The 21,719-nt window shown below is 45.0% G+C and overlaps 1 protein-coding gene across 13 annotated transcripts in view; it reads left to right on the forward strand.

Annotated features, from left to right (window-relative positions):
* The first annotated feature begins 695 nt into the window (after nt 1–695).
* Nucleotides 696–21,719, forward strand: part of DST (dystonin) — a 520,502-nt gene continuing 499,478 nt past the window's right edge. For 5 of the 13 annotated variants that reach the window (XM_038770442.1, XM_038771108.1, XM_038770845.1 and 2 more), the window contains exons 1-2: nt 705–885; nt 2,516–2,577. In XM_038770442.1, coding sequence (XP_038626370.1) covers nt 705–885; nt 2,516–2,577 — 243 coding nt within the window. Of the gene's footprint in view, nt 886–2,515; nt 2,578–21,719 lie in introns of all 13 variants that reach the window. The other 8 variants (XM_038770518.1, XM_038770592.1, XM_038770756.1 and 5 more) reach the window with 3 other exon arrangements.

Below are 21,719 nucleotides of genomic sequence, written 5' to 3' on the forward strand. Positions count from 1 at the left end.
TGGCAACATATAGAGACGGTCCCTACCCAACAGTGGGCTCACAGTCTCGTCGTCCTCGGCGGGGCGGCCGGGGGCCCCCCGCAAGGTGGTGCAGGGCATAGCGCCCGCCCCGCTGCAGCGGCTGCAGATCTGCAGCAGTTGTAGCAGGATTTGCAGCGGCCGTGATGTCATCCTGCAGCCCAGCCCCCTGCTCCCGCCCCCGCCCGCCCGCCGCGGGAGGCCGAGAACTTGGGGGTCCCTCCTCCGCGGCGCCCCGTGTCCCCGTGCGGAGGGTCGGCGGTCCGCTCCGGGGCCCGGGGCGCGCTGCTGCCGGCGGGCCCGAGGCCATGCCTCCCTGCCCGGCCGGCGGGCGCGCCAGGGACTCCGGCTCCCGGGCTCCCCGGACGCCTGGGTCCGAACCGCCGCCGCCGCCGGGCGCCCCCGCCGCGGGGAGCGGAGGCGGGCGGGGGCGGGGGCGGGAGGGGGCGGCCGGGGAGGAGGGGGCGGGGGAACAGAAACCCCAGCCGCTGCCTCCCGGCCGGCTGCTGACTCATGGAGTGAGCGACCCGCAGCCCTGAAACACCGCCGACAGACAGAGACAGCGCGGGAGGGCGGCGGCGGGGAGATGCAGCCGCCGCTCCTCTCTGCCCGTGTGTGACTGGTGTGTCTGTGAGACGGAGCTTAGCTCCGCACCCCCCCCCCCCCCGCCGCCCCCCACCCTCACCATGATCGCCGCCGCTTTCCTGGTTCTGCTGAGACCCTACAGCATCCAATGCGCCCTCTTCCTCCTGCTGCTCCTGCTGGGGACCATCGCCACCATCCTCTTTTTTTGCTGCTGGCACCGCAAGCTCCAGAAGGGGAGGCACCCCATGAAATCGGTCTTCTCGGGCCGTTCTCGGAGCCGAGGTAAGGGACAAGGGGACCGGCAGCCCCGGCGCCCCCCCGCCCTGCCCAGCCCAGCCTCTCCGAGGTCGATTTTTCCCCCTTCCCCGGCTTCGGATGGGCCTGGGCTCGGCGGCGGGCGGGGGTCATCATCATCATCATCATCATCGATCGTATGTATTGAGCGCTTACTATGGGCAGAGCACTGGACTAAGCGCTTGGGAAGTACAAGTTGGCAACATAGAGAGACAGGCCCTACCCAACGGTGGGCTCACGGTCTAAAAGGGGGAGACGGAGAACAAAACCAAACATACTAATAAAATAAATAGAATGGATATGTACAAGTAAAATAAATAAATAAATAAATCGTATTTATTGAGCGCTTACTGTGTGCAGAGCACTGGACTAAGCGCTCGGGAAGGACAAGTTGGCAACATAGAGAGACAGGCCCTACCCAACGGTGGGCTCACAGTCTAAAAGGGGGAGACGGAGAACAAAACCGAACATACTAACAAAATAAAATAAATAGAATAGATATGTACAAGTCAAAGAAATAGAGTAATAAATATGTACAAACATATATACATATATACAGGTATATATGGGGGTCAGGCCCCGAAAATCCTCTGCTGTCCGCTATGCTGGAGTGGGGGGGATTCCAGCGGACTGCGGCACCTTCGTCCCCACCCAGACTTTCCGGGATCATCAGCCTGGGGGGTGGCAATGCCCCCCGGGTTTCCTCAACGACCGCCCTCCTCCTCACCCACCCATCCATCCATCCATCCATCCCCAGCAGCATCCCCACCACCAGCACCCGCAGCCTGGCCCAGTGGAAAGAGCCCGGGCTCGGCAGTCAGAGGTCGTAGGTTCTAATCCCGACCCTACCACTCGTCAGCTGTGTGACTCTGGGCAACTCCCTTAACTTCTCTGTGCCTCAGTTCCCTCATCTGTAAAATGGGGGTTAAGATCGTGAGCCCCAGGTGGGACAACCTGATTACCTTGTATCCCCCTCCCAGCGCTTAGAACAGTGCTTGGCACATAGTAAGCGCTTAGCAAATACCATCGTCATCATTCATCTTTTAGACTGTGAGCCCACTGTTGGGTAGGGACTGTCTCTATATGTTGCCAATTTGTACTTCCCAAGCGCTTAGTACAGTGCTCTGCACATAGTAAGCGCTCAATAAATACGATTGATGATGATGGTTCATTCAATCGTATTTATTGAGCGCTTACTGTGTGCAGAGCACTGTACTAAGCTCTTGGAAAGTACGAATCGGCAACAGAGACTGTCCCTACCCACCAACGGGTTCGCAGTCTAGAAGCACCACCACCAGCATCTTCTCTGGGCCTCAGTTCCCTCATCTGCGAAATGGGGATTAAGACTGTGAGCCCCATGTGGGACAACCTATTGACCTTGTATTTATCCCAGCGCTTAGAACAGTGCTTGGCACATAGTAAGCGCTTAACAAATACCACCATTATTATTATCACCACCACTGCCACCACCAACAGAATTTGGCCGGAGCTCCCAGTGCCCAAATCCCGTTTGGGCGACCCCGTAGCTCCCTCCAATCGCCCAGAGTCACCAGAAACCTGGCCCGTTAGCGAGTCCGAGACCAATGCAGACCCCTTGTCTTTCTGCTTCCTTCCCCAGATGCTGTCATGAGATCCCACCACTTTCGCTCCGAGGTAATTTATTTAGCGCGCACTCTCAAGGTCAGAAGAAGTTATTTCCCCAGTACCACTATTAATTGCGATCTTCGTGATGAAATCGGTGGGGCACGGTAGTCGTTGAAAGGACTCTTCCAGCGACTCCAGTGTGTCACCGCTCACCCTCCTCAAGCAACCTCAGTGCATTGGTGCAAAATCGGCCAAAATTCCGTCTCGGGAGTTGAGTTTGGAATCCATGTCATGGGCCCAGCAGACCCTTGCTGCCTATTGTGAACTTGCTACCGTTGCCAAATTGTTCACTTGCAGGTTGAAAAAGAGGAGGGGGGGCTTGGAAAACTGATTAGGATTGAGATTTTGATTTAATTTGCCCTTCTCTTTCAGCTCTCACAAAAAATATTCCTAAATTCTCCACGGACGATCATCCTTATGCAGTGACTCAGTGATAATACTTCCAGAGTTGTGATAGTGGTGACTGGACCTTAGGTGTGTGGGTGACAGGCTACGTTTTCATGCTTGAGCTAGTCTCTCGACATTTGGACCAGCCCTCCTGAAGAAAGTGATCTCCGTGACAGTTGAGAGGCGTTTCTTTCTCACCGTTAGAGAAGTAATTGACTCTCACAAGACAAACAGTTCCACGTTAAAAGTACGGTCCAAACTCACTGGGCCTGTTTCCTAGCCTTCCTCCATCCCGTCCGTAGAATGGAATGACTATTTTCTGCATAATGTTTAATTACATCATCGGTCCTGCCTTCAATCAATGTTATTTGATCGAGGTGTGCTAGGACAGACACTGTCCTAGCAGTCTCTGCTAGGACATCAGCATCAGGACAGCATCAGCTAGGACAGCATTAGCTGTGCTAGGACAGCATCAGCCTAGCTGATGGCTCGACTACTAATAATAATGTGGTATTTGTTAAGTGCTTCCTAGGTGTCAAACGCTGTTCTAAATGCTGGGCACTGTTCTAAACTGAGGCAAGACTGTACAGATCCAATGCAAAGAACTGGTATTCTTTTTAGTCAATAACATTTATTGTGCACTTACTGTGTAGCACTGTACTAAACTCTTGGGAGAGTACAGTACAACAGAGCTGGTAGACGTGTTCCCTGCCCATAAGCGGAAGTATGCAGTTTTACTCATAATAAAGACAAAACTAGCCTATAATTATTCTTGCCCACGTGGGCATTTTTCCTGATGTATAAACCGTTAGAAGTTTTCCATGTGAGTCCGTTGTGGGCATGGATTGTTCTGTTGCTGAATTGTACTTTCCAAGCGATTAGTACAGTGGTCTGAACACAGGAAGTGCTTAATAAATGCGATCGAATGAGTGAATGAATGAATCTCATCGTACTCATGAATGGAAATTCAGTTTTCCGAACTCCAAGTGCTATACCTACGCTTAGAACGGTGCTTTGCACATAGTAAGCGCTTAATAAATGCCATCATCATCATCATCATCATTGTACATGGGTTCTAATCCTGGCTCTGCCACTCGTCTACTGTGTGGCCTTGGGCAAGTCATTTTTCAGTGCCTCAGTTACCTCATCTGTAAATTGGGGATTGAGACTGTGAGCCCCACGTGGGACAGGGACTTTGTGCTTGTATCTGCTCCCCCCCCCCCCCCGCAGCGTTTACTACAGTGCCTGGCACAAAGTAAGCACTTAACAAATACCACAATTATTATTATTATTATTATTGCTGTAGGACTTTTTGCTTGAAATTTGTAACTGTATTAAATTGTAACCACACTCTGGGGGTGTAGCATTTGAAGTACTGATCCTGTAAAGTCATTGGAAAGTGCCTACTCTGTATTCAGTTTAAAGTTCTTGGTATATTGGCCAATCAGATATTATGAAGTTTAACTTTGGAAAAAAAATATGAAAATAAATGTTTATTTTAGAAAACTTTCAAGGCCAGTATCAAACATCTCAATTGCAATGTATTGTAAATACCCATACACAAATATCTGCCTGTAATTAAACAGAACCTGTTGTATTTTTTAGAAACAGCCAAAATGTTTGCGATTATCTCTGTAGCACAATCAGAGCTGACGAAAAGCAGATACAGTCAGACTGTGGTGACATTAGGGCTTTGCAGAGTTTTTTAATCTTAAAAAATATTCCTAGACATGAAGTCCTAGTAGAGTAGGATTTTTTTTCCTGATCCTGAGACTGATAATTTATACTTATCAGTTTCATATTCTAAATGCATACCTACCTGTTAACGGGTTCTTGTAAAGTGCTGCAAGGTAAAGTGAGTTCATGCTTTAGGTTAAAACAATTTTTGTAGCTTACGACTGTAAACTCATTGTGGGTGGGGAATGTATCTACTAACTCTGTTGTATTGTACCCTCCCAAGTGCTTAGTACAGTGCTCTGTGCACAGTTAGTGCTCAGTAAATACCATCGATTGTTGTCAAGCTTATGGGTTAAAAGCAAGTCACTTAACTTCTCTGTACCTCAGTTATCTTATCTGCAAAATGGGGGATTGAGGCTATGAGCCCGATTTGGGACAGGGACTGTGTCCAACCTGTTTAATTTGTGTCTACTCCAGCACTTAGTACAGTGCCTGGCACATTGTAAATGTTTAACAGATCAGTCCCATTAAATGATCTTAATGGTTTTACGCACAGTTAGGGCTGCATTAGAGCCTAATTTTCTGAGACCCAGGTTCATGTTCCAAAAAAGCATTCATTATATAATTTGAAAAATCCCATAGTGGATTGTTCTTGTCAGAATCACGCAGTGGTTAGTAACCTAGTCCTGTAACTTGGCCAAGAGGAACTCAACTTCTGGAAGACGGAAATGATGCAGGTCCACAGGTCCTGCTGTAAAGGGAAGTCTGCAGAGGGTCTGCCTTTGCTGAGTTTCAGTATTTCTTTTTCTTCCCAAAGTCTAAGGACACCCCTAGGTAAGGGTATATTGTTAGAGCGCCCATGTTGCTAAGGTATTTAATCAATCAATCGATTGTAATTATTGAGCACTATGTGCAGAGCCCTGTACTAAGTGCTTGGGAGAGTACAATACAATAGAATTAGCAGACACTTTCCCTGTCCATAACGAGCTGACAGTCTACTGCACGGCAGAGTGGATAGAGCATGGGTGTAGGAGTCAAGGTCGTGGATTCTAATCCCGGTGTGACCTTGGGTAAGTCATTTCACTTCTCTGGGCCTCAGTTACCTCATTTGTAAAATGGGGTTTGAGACTGGGAGCCCCATGTGGGACAGGGACTCTGTCCAACCCGATTTGCTTGTATCCACCCCAACGTTTAGTATTGCGCCTGGCACAGAGTATATGCTTAACAAATATGACTAATATTATCATTATTAGAGAGGAGATGGATATTAATAGGAATAAATAAATAATTTATAATATTTAAATATATGTATATATGTGCTGTGGGGTTAGGGGTGGGGTTAGATTGAAGTGCATAAATGATGCGATAGTGAGCCAGAGAAAAGAGGGCTTAATCAGGGAAGGCTCCCTCGAGGAGATGTGACCTTATCAATGCCTGGAAGGTGGTCTGGCATCTATGGAGGGGGGAGGGTAATTCCAGGCTAGGGAGAGGGTTGGGAAAGGGGTCGGTGGTGAGATAGATGAGATCGGGCCAGAGTGAGGAAGCTGGTGTTAGAGGAGCAGAGTGTGCGGACTGGGCTGCAGTAGGAGGAGATTAGTGAGGTGAGGTAGGATGGAGCAATCTGAGTGCTTTAAAGCCAAGGGTAAGGAGTTTCTGTTTGAAGCGGAGGTGGATGGGCAGCCATCGGAGGTTCTTGAGGAGTACGGAGTCATGAACTGAACGTTGATGTTGATAAATGATTTGTGTAGCAGAGTCCAGTATGGATTGGAGTGGGGAGAGAAAGGGGGCTGGGAGGTTAGTGAGGAGGCAGATGCAGGCGTCAAGGTAGGGCTGTGAGCTCGTCATGGTCAGGGAATGTCACTGTTTATTGTTGTAGTGTACTTTCCCAAGCGCTTAGGTCAGTGCTGTGCACACAGTAAGCTCTTAGTAAATACGACTGAATGAATGATCAATGAATCAGCATGGAAACAGTTGGGATGGAGAGGAAAGGGCAGATTTTAGCAATGTTGTGGAGGTAGATCGACAGGATTTGGTGACAGATTAAATATGTGGCTGGAATGAGGGAGATAAATCGAGGACAACACCAAGGTTGAGAGGCTTGTGAAGTAAGGAGGATAGTAGTGTTGTCTACAGTGATGGGAAAGACATGAGGAGAACAGGGTTTGGGTGGAAAGATAAGCAGTTCAGTTTTGAACATGTCTAATTTGAGGTGTCGGCGAGGCACCCGAATAGATATGGCCTGAAGGCAGGAGAAAATGCGAGATTGCAGGGAAGGAGAGAGGTCAGGGCTGGAGGCGTAGATATGAGAACCAACTGCATAGGGGTGGAAATTGAAGCCATGGGAGCAGTTGAGTTCTTCAGGGGGGTGGGTGTAGAGGGACAATAGGTCTGAGTCTTGAGGGACCCCCACTGTGAGAGGGTGAGAGGCAGAGGAGGAGCCAGCAAAAGGGACTGAAAAGGAGCAGTCAGAGAGAAAGGAGGAGAACCAGGACTGGACAGTGCCAGTGAATAATTCTGGTATTTGTTAAGTGCTTACTATGTGCCAGGCACTGTACTGAGCGCTGGGGTGGATACAAGCAAACTGGGTTGTGGAGCAGAGGCTGTCAGATTTGGAGAGAAGAGTGGAGTGAAGGGGGCAAAACCAGATTAGAGGGGATCTAGAAAAGAACTGGAGGAGAAGAATGGAGACAGCGGGGATAAACAACTCTCAAGAAATTTGGAGAGAAATGGTAGGAGGGAGATGGGGCGATAACTGGAAGGAGCCTTGGAGTCAAGGGAGGGCTTTTTTAAGGATGGGGAATAAATAAGCATGTTTGAAAGCAGTGGGGCCCACGTCATCCCCCTGGCCTGGAATGCCCTCCCTCTGCCCATCCGCCAAACTAGCTCTCTTCCTCCCTTCAATCAATCAATCAATCAATCAATCGTATTTATTGAGTGCTTACTGTGTGCAGAGCACTGTACTAAGCGCTTGGGAAGTACAAGTTGGCAACATATAGAGACAGTCTCTACCCAACAGTGGGCTCACTGAGAGCTCACCTCCTCCAGGAGGCCTTCCCAGATTGAGCCCCCTCCTTCCTCTCCCCCTCGTCCCCCTCTCCATCCCCCCGTCTTACCTCCTTCCCTTCCCCACAGCACCTGTATATATGTATATATGTTTGTACATATTTATTACTCTATTTTACTTGTACATATCTATTCTATTTATTTTATTTTGTTAATATGTTTAGTTTTGTTCTCTGTCTCCCCTTTCTAGACTGTGAGCCCACTGTTGGGTAGGGACTGTCTCTATATGTTGCCAACTTGTACTTCCCAAGTGCTTAGTACAGTGCTCTGCACACAGTAAGCGCTCAATAAATACGATTGGGGAAGGAGCCGTTCGAAGGAAAACAGTTGAAGATAGCAGTCTAGGAGAGGGTTGGGAGCGCATGAAGTTTGAGAAGGAAGTTAAATCTCGGGAACAGCTGGCGCGGGCAGTGGGTATGGGAGTGAATTAGGAAAGAGAAGTTGTTGAGCAATAGAGAGGGCTGTACTGAAGCAGATAAGAACGAATTTAAGGTGGACAAGGTCAGAGAGTTGTCTGGATTATCTCCAGCAGTGCTGCAGTTTGGGCACAGGAGCGGAGGAAGCTTTTTGTAGAGCTGATTCAGGGTTGCAGGATCATAATAATAATAGTAATGATGGCATTTATTAAGTGCTTACTATGTGCAAAGCACTTTTCTAAGCGCTGGGGAGGTTACAAGGTGATCAGGTTGTCCCAAGGGGGGCTCACAGTCTTAATCCCCACTTTACAAATGAGGGAACTGAGGCCCAGAGAAGTTAAGCGATTTGCCCAAAGCCACACAGCTGACAATTGGTGGAGCCGGGATTTGAACCCATGACCTCTGACTCCAAAGCCTGTTTTCTTTCCACTGAGCCACATTGCTTCTCATAGCAGTAGGAGACCGGCGGAGGGACCCGGGAGCGAGGGAGTTCAGTTCAGTGGGAAGAGTGGTGTTGAGGGTGTCGATTTGCCCTTCAGGAGAAGGTAGTTTGGAGTAATTAACAAACGGAGTAGGATGGTCATAGAACACTGGAGGGGGGGTCTAAGGGAAACTGCCGAGGCCTAGTGGATAGAGTCAGAAGAACCTGGGTTTTATCCTGTCTTCACCGCTTGTCTGCATTATGACCTTGGGGAAGTCTCTTAACTTCTCTATGCCTCAGTTAACTCATCTGTAAAATGGGGATTTAGACTGGGAGCCCTATGTTGGGACAGGGGCTGTGTCCCTCCCAATTACCTTGTATCTACCCCAGTGCTTACCAAAGTGCCTGGCACATAGTAGGCGCTTAACAAATGCCATTATTATTAATAATAATACCATTATTATTATTAACAATAATAATGTATTTATTAGATATTTAGTTATTATTACTACTAATAATAATTATGGTGGTCTCCGTGGGGGGTAGAGGACAGATTTGTGGGGTGTGGGTGTATGAGAAGAGAGCAGGTGAGGAGGTTGTGGTCAAATAGAGGAATTTCAGAATTAGTGAGGGTAGGGATTGAAGTTACTGGAGATTATAAAATCAACTGTGAGCTCAAGTTGGTGAATGTGTGAAATGGGAGGAGCAGGAGGTCATTGGAGTAGAGGAGTGAGAAGAAGTGAAAAGTGGAAGGGTTGTTGGGGACATCCAAATTCATTCATTCATTCAATCATTTATTGAGCGCTTACTGTGTGCAAAGCACTGTACCAAGCGCTTGGGAGAGTACAATATAATAACAGATACATTCCTGCCCACAACGAGCTCACAATATTGAAGTCCTCAGGGATCAGTGTGGGGTTGGAAAATGAGACAAGGAATGTAAGAAAGGGATCAAAATGATTCAGAAAGTTGAAAGTGGGACCTGGGGGGTGGTAGATGACCGTGACTAGTAACTGGAGTGGATGGAGAAGGTGGATGATATGGACTTAAAAGGAAGGGAAAGAGAGGTTTGGGAGAGGTGGAGAAGCAGCGTGGTTTAGTGGATACAGCACAGGCCTGGGAGTCAGAAGGACCTGTGTTCTAATCCTGCCTCCACCACATATCTGCTGTGTGACTTTGGGCAAGTCACTTCACTTCTCTGTGTCTTAGTTTCCTCATCTGTAAAATGGGGATAAGAGGTGAGCCCTGTGTAGGAAGGAGACTGTGTCTGCCCTGATTAATTTGCAGCTTCCCCAGAGCTTAGAACAGTGCTTGGCATATAGTAAGGGCTTAACAAGTACCACAATCATTTATTATTATTATTATTAGGTGGGGTGGGGTGAAAACAGCATTAGGGAGCGAGAAGGAAGCCAACACCTCCTTCTTTCCCACTGAGTCTGGGGGAGTGGGAGAAGATGAGGCACCCTCTAGAGAGCTCAGCAAGGAAGACCTTGTTGTCTGGGGAGATCCAGGGTTCAGCGACGGCGAGGAGGAGTGACTGAGATAGGAACAGGGATGAAGGGGAACTTTCCCATGATGGAGTGGGGGTTCCACAGGCTGCATTTGGCTGAGGCTGTGGGGAGGGTGGGTGGGGTGGGAGCGATGCAAGGGGTTGAATAGTGGTGAGCTGGCAGGGAGTGTGCAGGGAGGGGGATGAGGAGCGTTAGGACAGGATGACAGATATGGGGAGGGGGAAATGGATGGGGTGGCTCAAGGGGTGGGGAGGAGTTGGATGGGAGGGCACTAAGGAGGCCCGGCCTCTGGGGAGGGTGATGAGGAGTGGTGCTGAATGTGAGGGACTGGGGATGGGAGGTCAGAAGGAGAGGACTGGAGGCGTATAGAGGGGCTAGGGCTTTAGTATGGCATAATGGATAGAGCACAGGCCTGGATGTCAGAAGGTTATGGGTTCATTCATTCATTCATTCATTCAATCGTATTTATTGAGTGCTTACTGTGTGCAGAGCACAGTACTAAGCGCTTGGGAAGTACAAGTTGGCAACATATAGAGACGGTCCCTACCCGACAACGGGCTCACAGTCTAGAAGGGGGAGACAGACAACAGAACAAAACATGTAGACAGGTGTCAAAATCATCAGAACAAATAGAATTAAAGCTATATGCACATCATTAACAAAATAAATAGAATAGTAAATATGTACAAGTAAAATAGAGTAGTAAATCTGTACAAATATATATACAAGTGCTGAGGAGAATCAATCAATCAATCAATTGTATTTATTGAGCGCTTACTGTGTGCAGAGCACTGTACTAAGCGCTTGGGAAGTACAAGTTGGCAACATATAGAGACAGTCCCCACCCAACAGTGGGCTCACAGTCTAGAAGGGGGAGACAGAGAACAAAACCAAACATATTAACAAAATAAAATAAATAGAATAGATATGTACAAATAAAATAAATAGAGTAATAAATATGTACAAACATATACATATATACAGGTGCTGTGGGGAAGGGAAGGAGGTAAGACGAGGGGATGGGGGGGCGAGGGGGAGAGGAAGGAGGCGGCTCAGTCTGGGAAGGCCTCCTGGAGGAGGTGAGCTCTCAGTAGGGCCTTGAAGGGAGGAAGAGAGCTAGCTTGGCGGATGTGCGGAGGGAGGGCATTCCAGGCCAGGGGGATGAAGTGGGCCGGGGGTCGACGGCAGGACAGGCGAGAACGAGGCACGGTGAGGAGTTTAGCGGCAGAGGAGTGGAGGGTGCGGGCTGGGCTGTAGAAGGAGAGAAGGGAGGTGAGGTAGGAGGGGGTGAGGTGATGGAGAGCCTTGAAGCCGCGGGTGAGGAGTTTCTGCCTGATGCGTAGATTGATTGGCAGATTGATTGATTGATGGGAAGAGAAGGAGGCAGGGCGGATGGGGAGGAGGAGAGGAAAAAGGGGGCTCAGTCTGGGAAGGCCTCCTGAAGGCCGTGAGCTCTCAGTAGAGCTTTGAAGGGAGGAAGAGAGCTAGCTTGGCAGATGTGTGGAGGGAGGGCATTCCAGGCCAGGAGAAGGACTTGGGCTGGTGGTCGATGGTGGGGATAGGTTAGAACGAGGCACAGTGAGGAGGTTAGTGGCAGAGGAGCGGTGGGTGTGGGCTGGCCTGTAGAAGGAGAGAAGGGAGTTGAGGTAGGAGGGGGCAAGGTGATGGAGAGCTTTGAAGCTAATAGGAGATTTTGCCTGATACAAATGTTGATAGGCAACCACTGGAGATTTTTGAGGAGGGGGGGTGACATGCCCAGAGTGTTTCTGTAGAAAGATAATCCAGGCAGTAGAGTGAAGTATAGACTAAAGCGGGGAGAGACAGGAGGTTGGGAGATCAGGAAGGATGCTGATGCGGTAATCCAGTCCTGACTCCACCACCTGTCTGCTCTGTGACCTTGGGCAAGTTGCTTAACTTCTCTGTGTCTTACCTCATCTATAAAATGGGAATCGAGACTGTGAGCCCCATGTGGGTCAGGGACTGTGTCCAACCCGATTTGCTTTTATTCATCCCAGAGCTTAGTACAATGCTGGCACATGGTGAGAGCTCAAGAAATGCTATTATTATTTTTAAGAGAAAGAAAGTTCTGAGCTGCAGCAGCTGATCTGTAGACTCAATGGGCTGTCAGAAGTTCCTCTAGGAGGGAGCGTACTCAGCAACTCCCAGCTGGGGGGAAATCCACAAGTTCTGAGGTGCTGTTAGCGAGTCTGTGTGGAGTGATTGGGTAAGTGCTTTTAAGACCTTAGTTGTTGTTAGATGACCGTTGGCACACTGTTATTAGAGAAGGGTAAGTACTGACTCCATACATTTATTCAAATAAGTATATTTCCTCTAATATATATTACATCAGTGATATGTCCAGTAACATATTTCAGTTTTTCTAGGGAATACCAAAAGACTCTTCTTATTCATCATTAATGCTATTTCTTTCAGAGCTTTTAGAAGCAGAAATACTCTGGATTTCTCTAAAATGCAGGATTTGGGCAGCACTGGGTTAAGAAACATACTGCTGAAAAGCAAAGGTATCATTTTCCTGGCAGTTCACCACCAAACCACTCTGTGAGTTAGATGATCCTTTTTCCTTACTCTAATATAACCATGGACAAGCCATATAAACACATTTACAGTGGTCAAATGAGACGGCAGGTTCAGAATATCTTGCCTCATTTTGAAGACAAATTGTAAGGTCGTTATGGAATGTGTCTGCTAGTTTTGTTGTTCTCTCCCAAGCTCCTAGTACACTGCTCTGCACATAAATACAATTGATTGATTGATTGAAAAGGGCTGCCGAGATGGGGCTGGAACAGCCCCAGGAGAGAAATAACCACTACTCTTAATAATAATAATTGTGGTATTTGTTAAGCACTTACTATGTGTTAGGCACTGTACTAAGCGCTGGGTTGGATACAAGCAAATCGGCTTGGACACAGTCACTGTCCCACGTGAGGCTCAATCTCCATTTTACAGATAAGGTAACTGAGGCACAGAGAAGTGAAATGATGTATCCAAGGTCATACAGCAGACAAATGGCAGAGCAGGAGTTAGAACGCACGACCTTCCTAATCCCAGGCCCGTACCCTATCCACTATGCCATATACTCTTAAAACTACCACGTCTTTTGAAAATGAAGAACATTTCCCTTCAAACTTACTCTGCCCTTATTAGCCAAAAGATTTTGTGAGATTTCCTGCCAAGGAATCCCCATTGCAAAGCTGTGTCACCTGGATCCAGACTGCCATGGAAGCACCACAGCACCAGAGCCTGCTGCTACTCTCCCGGGTGAATTTGTAAATATCATAATCTCTTTTCCACTCAGTTTCCTTAACTGCAAAGGGGGATTCCTAAATCATGCCAGAAGAGTAATGCATGTTAAACGACATTGCCTAAAAACACTTGTATGTTTTTTTATTTCATCAAATTATCCTATATGGTCCCTAATCTGAATCTTCCCAACTTTAAGACTCGGTATCCATCAGTCAACCCAAAGATATTGTTTGAATGCTTATTCATTCAATCGTATTTATTGAGCACTTACTATGTGCAGAGCACTGTACTAAGTGCTTGGGAAGTACAATTCAGCAACAGAGACAATCCCTGTCCATAATGGGCTCACAGTCTAGAAGAGGGGAGACAGACATCAAAACAAGTAAACAGGCATCAATAACATCAACATAAATAAATAGAATTATAGATATATACACATCATGAATAGATAGAATTACTGTATGCAGAGCACTGTACTAAGTGCTTGGGAGAGTGCAATACAATGGAGTTGGCAGGCATGTTCTGTGCCCGCAACAAACTTTACAGTAGTCTATGAAAGGATGACTACTGGCATCTCACTGATGATTGCCAGAGCCTGGTCTGTTAACAAAGGGCATTGTTTTGAGGGTGAAGGTTGATTCCCCAGACTCTGTAGGTAGAACCAGAAGAGGGGCCATTCTAAAACTTGTATGAAAATTTCAGAAAGCATTGCATTCCCTTATGTGGCTGCCTAGACTAGGTGACAATGAAATTAAGTTGTCAAATTGTGAGATCACTTTCTCCAGAGTCCTTAAGGAGGTTATGGTAATATATTGAGAGGTTATGGTAATACATTGATTAGTGAGTGAAGGTATCCTAAATATTCATTCATTCAGTCAGCCAATCGTATTTATTGAGTGCCTTCTGTGTGTAGAGCACTGTAATAAGCGCTTAATTTGCCAGCAGACCCTGGCAAATTGTCAGATCATATATTCCAGAACTCTTGAGGATGTTATGACAATATATTGATGAATGAGTGAGGGTGCCTAAAGGATAACAACTTGTGAAAAATATTTTTTGGCAGCAATGGTTTCTGGGATTTTCTGTTTTCAGGTTGACTGATTGATACCCCCTTGGCTCTTTCTTTATGAGAGAGTTAACTGGTACTGTTTGTCACGGGATAGTGAGCAGGGAACATGTTTTCCAACTTTGTTGTATTATACTCTCAAATGCTTACCTACTATGTTTTGCACATAGTAAGTGTTCAATAAGTAGCACTGATTGATTGATGGAGGACAGGAATAAAACTCTATAGCCATTCCTTCATGAGCAATTACATGGGCTTTGGAACTGTTGTGCCAAAATTACTGTTAGAACAGAGAAGTGAAACTATTTCCAACATTGGAGTGAGTTCACATGATCACAATGACCATAATTGTGCTGAAAGTGCCTGCCACTCACTGTTCCAACTTAAAATTACTTTCAAGGGAGAGCGATTCCATGGCTCATTTAATTCAGTAAGTGCTGAAATAACTATCTACTAAACTTTCCCATTTGTTGCCATTTTACCTTCCTGCCAAGAAAGCAAAATTTCTGCAATCTTCAGATAATGAAGGAAAACAAAATGAAAGTGATTGTTTATTGAATGGACATTTTTCTCAACTAAAGGGTCAAATCCAGTCCTCAGAGAGGGTGGCACTCTTGCATTTATTGAAGACCTAAAACTGTTCACTATCCCATATTGCTGTTGCCAATTTCTCAGAACTGTTCTCACCTAACCAGAAGAGGAAAGTTTGCAGAAAAATTGAAAGTCATAATTTTGTGTTAAATTTACATGTTCCCATTTCACTAATAATTGCCTATATAGTGGATCTGTGGCCTTGGGGATTGGTAAGAGTGTGATCTAGGTTAATGCATTGGTGTACATATCTATAAATTATATATACTATAAATTATTTATGTTAATATCTGTCTCCCCCTCTAGACTGTAAACTCATTCTTGTAGCACAATTTCCCAAGCCTTTTGTTGGCAATTTGTACTTCCCAAGCGCTTAGTACAGTGCTCTGCACACAGTAAGCGCTCAATAAATACGATTGATTTAGTACAGTGCTCTCCACACACTAAGTGCTCAATAAATGATTCATGGTGATGATCCCCCTTTTAGACTGTGAGCCCACTGTTGGGTAGGGACTGTCTCTATGTGTTGCCAATTTGTACTTCCCAAGCGCTTAGTACAGTGCTCTGCACATAGTAAGCGCTCAATAAATATGATTGATGATGATGATGATGATGATTGATGATCATTCCCATGTGTTTGACTTGGAGTTGCCAGGCAAAGCTAACAAAAGATGATATTTAACCCCTGCCCAACTCAAACAACTCAACGAGATATCATCCTCTTTATTCAGGCCGCTTCTGAGCCTGAGCTTTTCTGATTGGTCCAGATATAGAGACTGTAGTTTACAGGGCTTTGAAGTATTTTTCTACCTCCGCTAATTCCTGACCTGATCTTTCCAATTGTGGTGGAAAGAAGGGAAGATTCGGGGTACAGGAGGAGGGGGGTTTTCTGGCCTAAGATGGCCCTGTTTAGCAAATGTCACAGGTCCTCCAAAATATTTCAAAGAAGCAGTGTGGTCTGGTGGATAGAACACGGGCCTGGGAGTCAGAGGGATCTGGATTCTAATCCTGGCTCTACCTCTTGTCTGCTGTGTGACTTGTGACAAGTCACTTCACTTCTCTGGGCCTCAGTTACCTCAACTCTGAACTGTAGATTGTCTATGGCCCTCATATGGGACAAGTACTCTGTCCGACCTTATTACCTTATATTTACCCCAGCACTTAGAAAAGTGCCTGGCACATAATAATCGCTTAAAAAATACCACAATTAAAAATAATGATAATAATGATGGCATTGTTAAGCACTTACCATGTGCCAAGCACTGTTCTAAGCACTGGGATAGATACAAGGTCATCAGGTTGTCCCACATGGGGCTCACAGTCTTAATCCCCTTTTACAGATGAGGGAACTGAGGCACAGGGAAGTGAAGTGACTTGCCCAAAGTCCCACACTTTACAAGTGGCAGAAGGATTAGAACCCATGACCTCTGACTCCCAAGCCCGGCTCTTGCCACTAAGCCAAGCTGCTTCCCCATGATTATTATTATTATTATTATTAAATATTCCAGCAGATCTAAAAGGTTGAGGGAGAGGCAATGCAGTTACATAAATCATGGAGGAAGTGGTCAGTGTTCATATCTACCGCTGCCAAATGACTGTTCAGACCTCTGCGGTTATAGTCTCAGTATTGACCCTAGGCTCCCGACCCACCATTTGTGAAATAAGAATATAAGTATTTTTAAAATTTTGTTATTTAAGAAAGTGAATCGTCTACCTAGGGTACTATCCAAAGTCTGATTTTGAGTGGTAATTACTCTATTTACTAAGTGCTTACCATGTGCCAAGCATAAGAGTAGACATGAGATTTTCAAATTGGATGCAATCCCTATCCCACGTGGAGCTCATAATCTATTTTATGCCCATTTTATAGATGAGGAAATGGAGGCAAAGAGATGTTAACTGACTTGCCCAGGGTCACAAAATAGGCTAGTGCAGAGTTGGGCAAGGCCCCAGAGGTTTCCCATGCTCTTTCCATTAGGCAACATTGCCTCCATATACTGAACACTTTATGTTAGGATTCTTCACAAAAGGCAATTTACAACTCTAGGTTTTGTTCCTCTTTATTATACAGAGCTTTGTTTTCAAAACTGCAAACCATCTGCTCTCCTACATTCCTGTAATTGAACGGTTGTTTCTCTTAGTGATTCAGGAAATCTGGCACATATATGCTCATGCAAATAAGCACGTGCATGTCCACATTCATGGGATTCTCATCACTTCGTCACTCCAAAATAATCACTATTATTTAATGATCATAAACCCATTTCATAATTTCATGGCAACAAGGCAGTGAAGCGGAATAAACCGGAAAGAAAAAAATGTTTTGTTAAAAAACCCGACAAACCTTTCAATCTATTCACTCACAAAGTCCAATAAAATTCACCATATGGTCTAATTTTTTCATTGAGATCAAACAAGACTTTGATTCAGCCAAAGAATAGCCACCTTAAACAGCAAAGGCAAATGCTAAACCTACGATTCTCTTAAATTCACTGTACAAATTTGTGTTTTAAGGATTAATGATGTACATAAACTTTTCATAATTGTGCATTTGGCTATGCATGATACTACAGTTTATAAAGCCTTTTGAAAATGCAGATAACAGTTGTCTATGTTAACATATAAAGTTGAAGTTGTCTTGGTCACCACTAAATGCTCTGTTGGGCTCAGAGACCGGCAGAATTACGGTTAGGAGGGCTGGGCCACTGAAATAGCAGGGAGGATAGAGTTAGTAGCAGGGGCCATGGGGTGGGGTGAAGAAGCCTGAGGTCATGAGGAAGAGGAAGGATGCTAGCCAGGTAGGTGTAACCTTCTCCCTCTAGACTGTAAGGTCCTTGTGGACAGGGAATGCATGTCTACACTTACTCTTATAGAACTGAAAAATGAACACTACTGGAGAAACCTATGGCTTTAACCTACCCTATTTTGAAGAGCTCATCAACAGAACATCACAATAATTAGATTGAAAGATTTTCAAGGTGTTAGGAAATATGAGATACGGCTTAATAGTAAATGTGGTATTTATTAAGAGTTTACTCTGTGCTAAGCACTGTACTAAACTGTGGGCTAGATACAAGTTAATCAGGTTGTACCCAGTCCTTGTCCCATATGGACAGTCTAAAGGGAAGATTAAATAGGTATTAATTCCCTATTTTACAGAGGAGGAAACTGAAGCATAAAGGAAAATGGTTTGCCAAAAGTGCCTCAGCAGGCAAGTGGAAGAGCCTGGATTAGAAATCCAGGATTTCTGACTCCCAGGCCCATTATCTTTCCACTAAACCATACTGCCTGTGTTCGAGCCCTGATATTTCCACATTCTCCTGGACTGACATTGATTGGCAGTTCTTTGACTAAAGACTTTTGCAGAGATGCATTGAAAAGCCATGCTTTAATGGCATTAAGCCAGTTCAAACAGCTGTTAGTTACTCTCTCAACACGTAACAGACCATCACATAATGATCTTGTGCAGATGATGCAAATCTCCCAGTGGATTGGTTTATGTTCTAGCCAGCAATTAGAGCACGTGGATGAGCTGAGAACAAGCTGAGTAATACATTGCCCTTCCATTCTTTGCATATAATTTGGTTTAATGATCATCTCTTCCTTTCAGTTCTTTGTATTTCTCATTCCCTAGCCTCTTGGCTACTTTCTTGAAAAGAGTTACCTGAAGTCCTAAATAGCTAATAAAATTACAGGCAGTGAAAGATTTATGTTGCCTAGCAGTATCTTACGAAAAGCACTTATAATTCTGCCCACTTAAAAGGCTATCCTGCCTTTAGAGTATTAGGAATTATTCTTCACCCAGCATTTTCCAGTTATTCTTCACCATTCCTTATTTGGGCTTTCAGATCTAAAACTTAAATAGATCAGTTCCATTGGACATCACCAGTTTGATTTCATGAAGAATTAGACACTTTTCTTTTTGCCAGTTACGGCAACATGAGTAACTGCTAAATAAGCATGTTATGCAAAAAGCTGAGGGGTCTATGGGTGTATTTGAATATTTAATTATAATAATGATAAGAATAGGCTTGATCCTTCCTCCCCGGTATAGAATACTCAGTGCCCTAGTGAAAGCAATGCACCCAGTTAATCAATCAATGGTATTTACTGGGCACCTGCTGTTTGCAAAGCTCCATACTTAGTGCTTGGGAGAGTACAATACAATAGAATTGTTAGATATGAACCTGACCACAAGGAGCTTACAGACTATGGCTGGAGGGATGGGGACAGACATTAACATACATTAACTAGGGGAAATAGCAGAGTATAAGGACAAGTCCATTCATTCATTCATTCAATCGTATTTATTGAGCGCTTACTGTGTGCAGAGCACTGTACTAAACGATTGGGAAATACAAGTCGGCAACGTATAGAGACGGTCCCTACCCAACAACGGGCTCACAGTCTAGAAGGGGGACGGGCTCACAGTCTAGAAGGGGGTTATGCTGAGGAGTTGTGTTTACAGACTCAAGTGCATGATGCAGAGGAAAAGGAGCTTGGCCTAGTGGATAGAGCACAGGTGTGGGAGTCAGAGGGATCTAGAGTCTAATCTTGGATCTGCGCCTTCTCATCTTGGGCAAAATACTTAACTTCTCTGCGCCTCAGTTACCTTGTCTGTAAAATGGGGATTAAGATTGTCAGCCTGATGTGGGACATGGGCTGTGTCCAACCTAATTACCTTGTGTCTACCCCAGTGCTTTGTACAGTGCCTGGCATGTACTACAAATATTATTTTAAAAAAAGTTGTAGGAGAGGGCTAACGGTGGTGAAATAAGGGGTTAGAGAAGACATCTTAGAGGAGTTATGATTTTACTAGGCTCTGAAAATGGGGAGAATGGTGATCTATCTGATATGAAGGGGGAGGGAGTTCCAGGCCAGAGGGAAGATATGGGCAAAGCATCAGGGAGAGACAGATGAGATCGAGGTACAGTGAGTAGGTTTGCATTAAAGGAGACAAGGTGTGCGGGCTGGGTTGTAGTAGGGGATTAGGGAGGTAAGGTAGGAGAGGATGAGCTGATTGAGGCCTATCCTTAGGCATAGCCAAACTAGAGCTTTATCAGCTAGTTTTTCCCACTCATCAGGGAGGAGGTGGGTTGAACAGGTGTTTGGATGATTATTCAGCAAAAACTGTACACATATACTGGTCCCTGATTGCACTAGATGCCCAATAACTTTGGGACTCTTTTTTACTCTCAAAGCATTTAGCACAGTGCAGTTCCCTGGGGGAGCCCCCAAACTGATCAAGGCTTACCAAGGTCCAGGACTGGGAATGAGCTGGGAATCATTTTGGACTGTCTCCCTGCCCCAGGGTTGACCTCAAGTTCAAAGGGTTCACCCAAGACTATTCCGGCCTTGTTAATATGGAGAACTGAATACTTATATCATCAATCGTATTTATTGAGCGCTTACTATGTGCAGAGCACTGTACTAAGCGCTTGGGAAGTACAAATTGGCAACATATAGAGACAGTCCCTACCCAACAGTGGGCTCACAGTCTAAAAGACTGTGATTTATATGACTCACTGAGTTCAAATCAGTCAGAATTCAGGAATGTGCAAGGAGTATAGTTTGTGGGTCAGATAACATCCACTGCTCTGCTCGGCATGATCACATCCCACCTTGTCTTGGGCCATGGCCCTTTTTCTCTTTCTGCTTGTAAGGAAACCCAAGGCATCTACTGTTTTCTACTTAGACTGTGAGCCTTATGTTGAACAGGGACTCTGTCCAAACTGATTAACTTGTATCTACCCCACTGCTTAGAACAGTGCTTGGCACACAGTGAGTACCTAACAAGTACCATAATTATTAATTATTATCATATATATCATTAAGATTCTAATCTATGGGATAGTGGGTGAATGAGAATAGGTCTATTTCCCTAAGGTAAAGAACAATATGTGATTATCTCTTTAGTTGCCCTGGGTTCAAGAAGTGTTTTACAGTTGCAATTATTTCACAATTGTCTGTCTCCAGTGGTGTGTTGTGAGCACATAGAGACAAAAGCAGACCTTTCCCAGGAGGAATTACAGTCTAAAAGCCATTTGGGCATATAAAGAATTGGAATAGCTGAAACAACTTGGATTCTATTAAAGGTCATGTACTTCAAGTCTGTGTTCAAGGATGAAGTTTGCTACCCCTTTTTATGAGTTTCCATTGATTGGTCTCCCCTTTAAGGATTTCTGCCTTTAAAATATTAAATATTAATATTTAAATATTAATTATATTCCTCAAGATTTCTAGAATTAGGAAAACTTTCTACCCCAAAAAGCAGAAAAAAAGCACACATTAATATCATTGCCAATTAAGTCTTTCATAGTTTTAACTGCATTTATGAATTTGGCTTTTCCCTGCCTAGATCGATTTATTTTACTTGGACTTTTGATACTATAAATTAGTGTGGTATGAAAGACCAAAAGAAGACTTTTACAACATACTTTGACTGGGGAGTGAAACCTCAAATAGTTTTAGAGTATTCTGCATATGGGCCTGAATTTTAAGGGAGAGATAATGAGGACAAAATTAGTACCGTTTATTGGTATGTTACTGCCTTTTCCCAAACCTTAAGAAAAGAACTACAAGCTCAGAAATGCTCTTTTGAGAAACTATGGCAACATGAACTGTAATTAAAGTTAGAGTAATATCTGTATCTTAGAAAAACAGTGAGCTAGGTTGTCAACTGATACAGAACCAAGATTACATTACTCAGATTTCCAAGAATAGCGGGGAGGTATGCTCTAATGGAATGAAATCTGTTTGTCAAAGAAGATTTATTAAAATAC

The sequence above is a fragment of the Tachyglossus aculeatus genome, chromosome 1 (genome assembly GCF_015852505.1).
Source record: "Tachyglossus aculeatus isolate mTacAcu1 chromosome 1, mTacAcu1.pri, whole genome shotgun sequence".
Taxonomy (NCBI): Eukaryota; Metazoa; Chordata; class Mammalia; order Monotremata; family Tachyglossidae; genus Tachyglossus; species Tachyglossus aculeatus.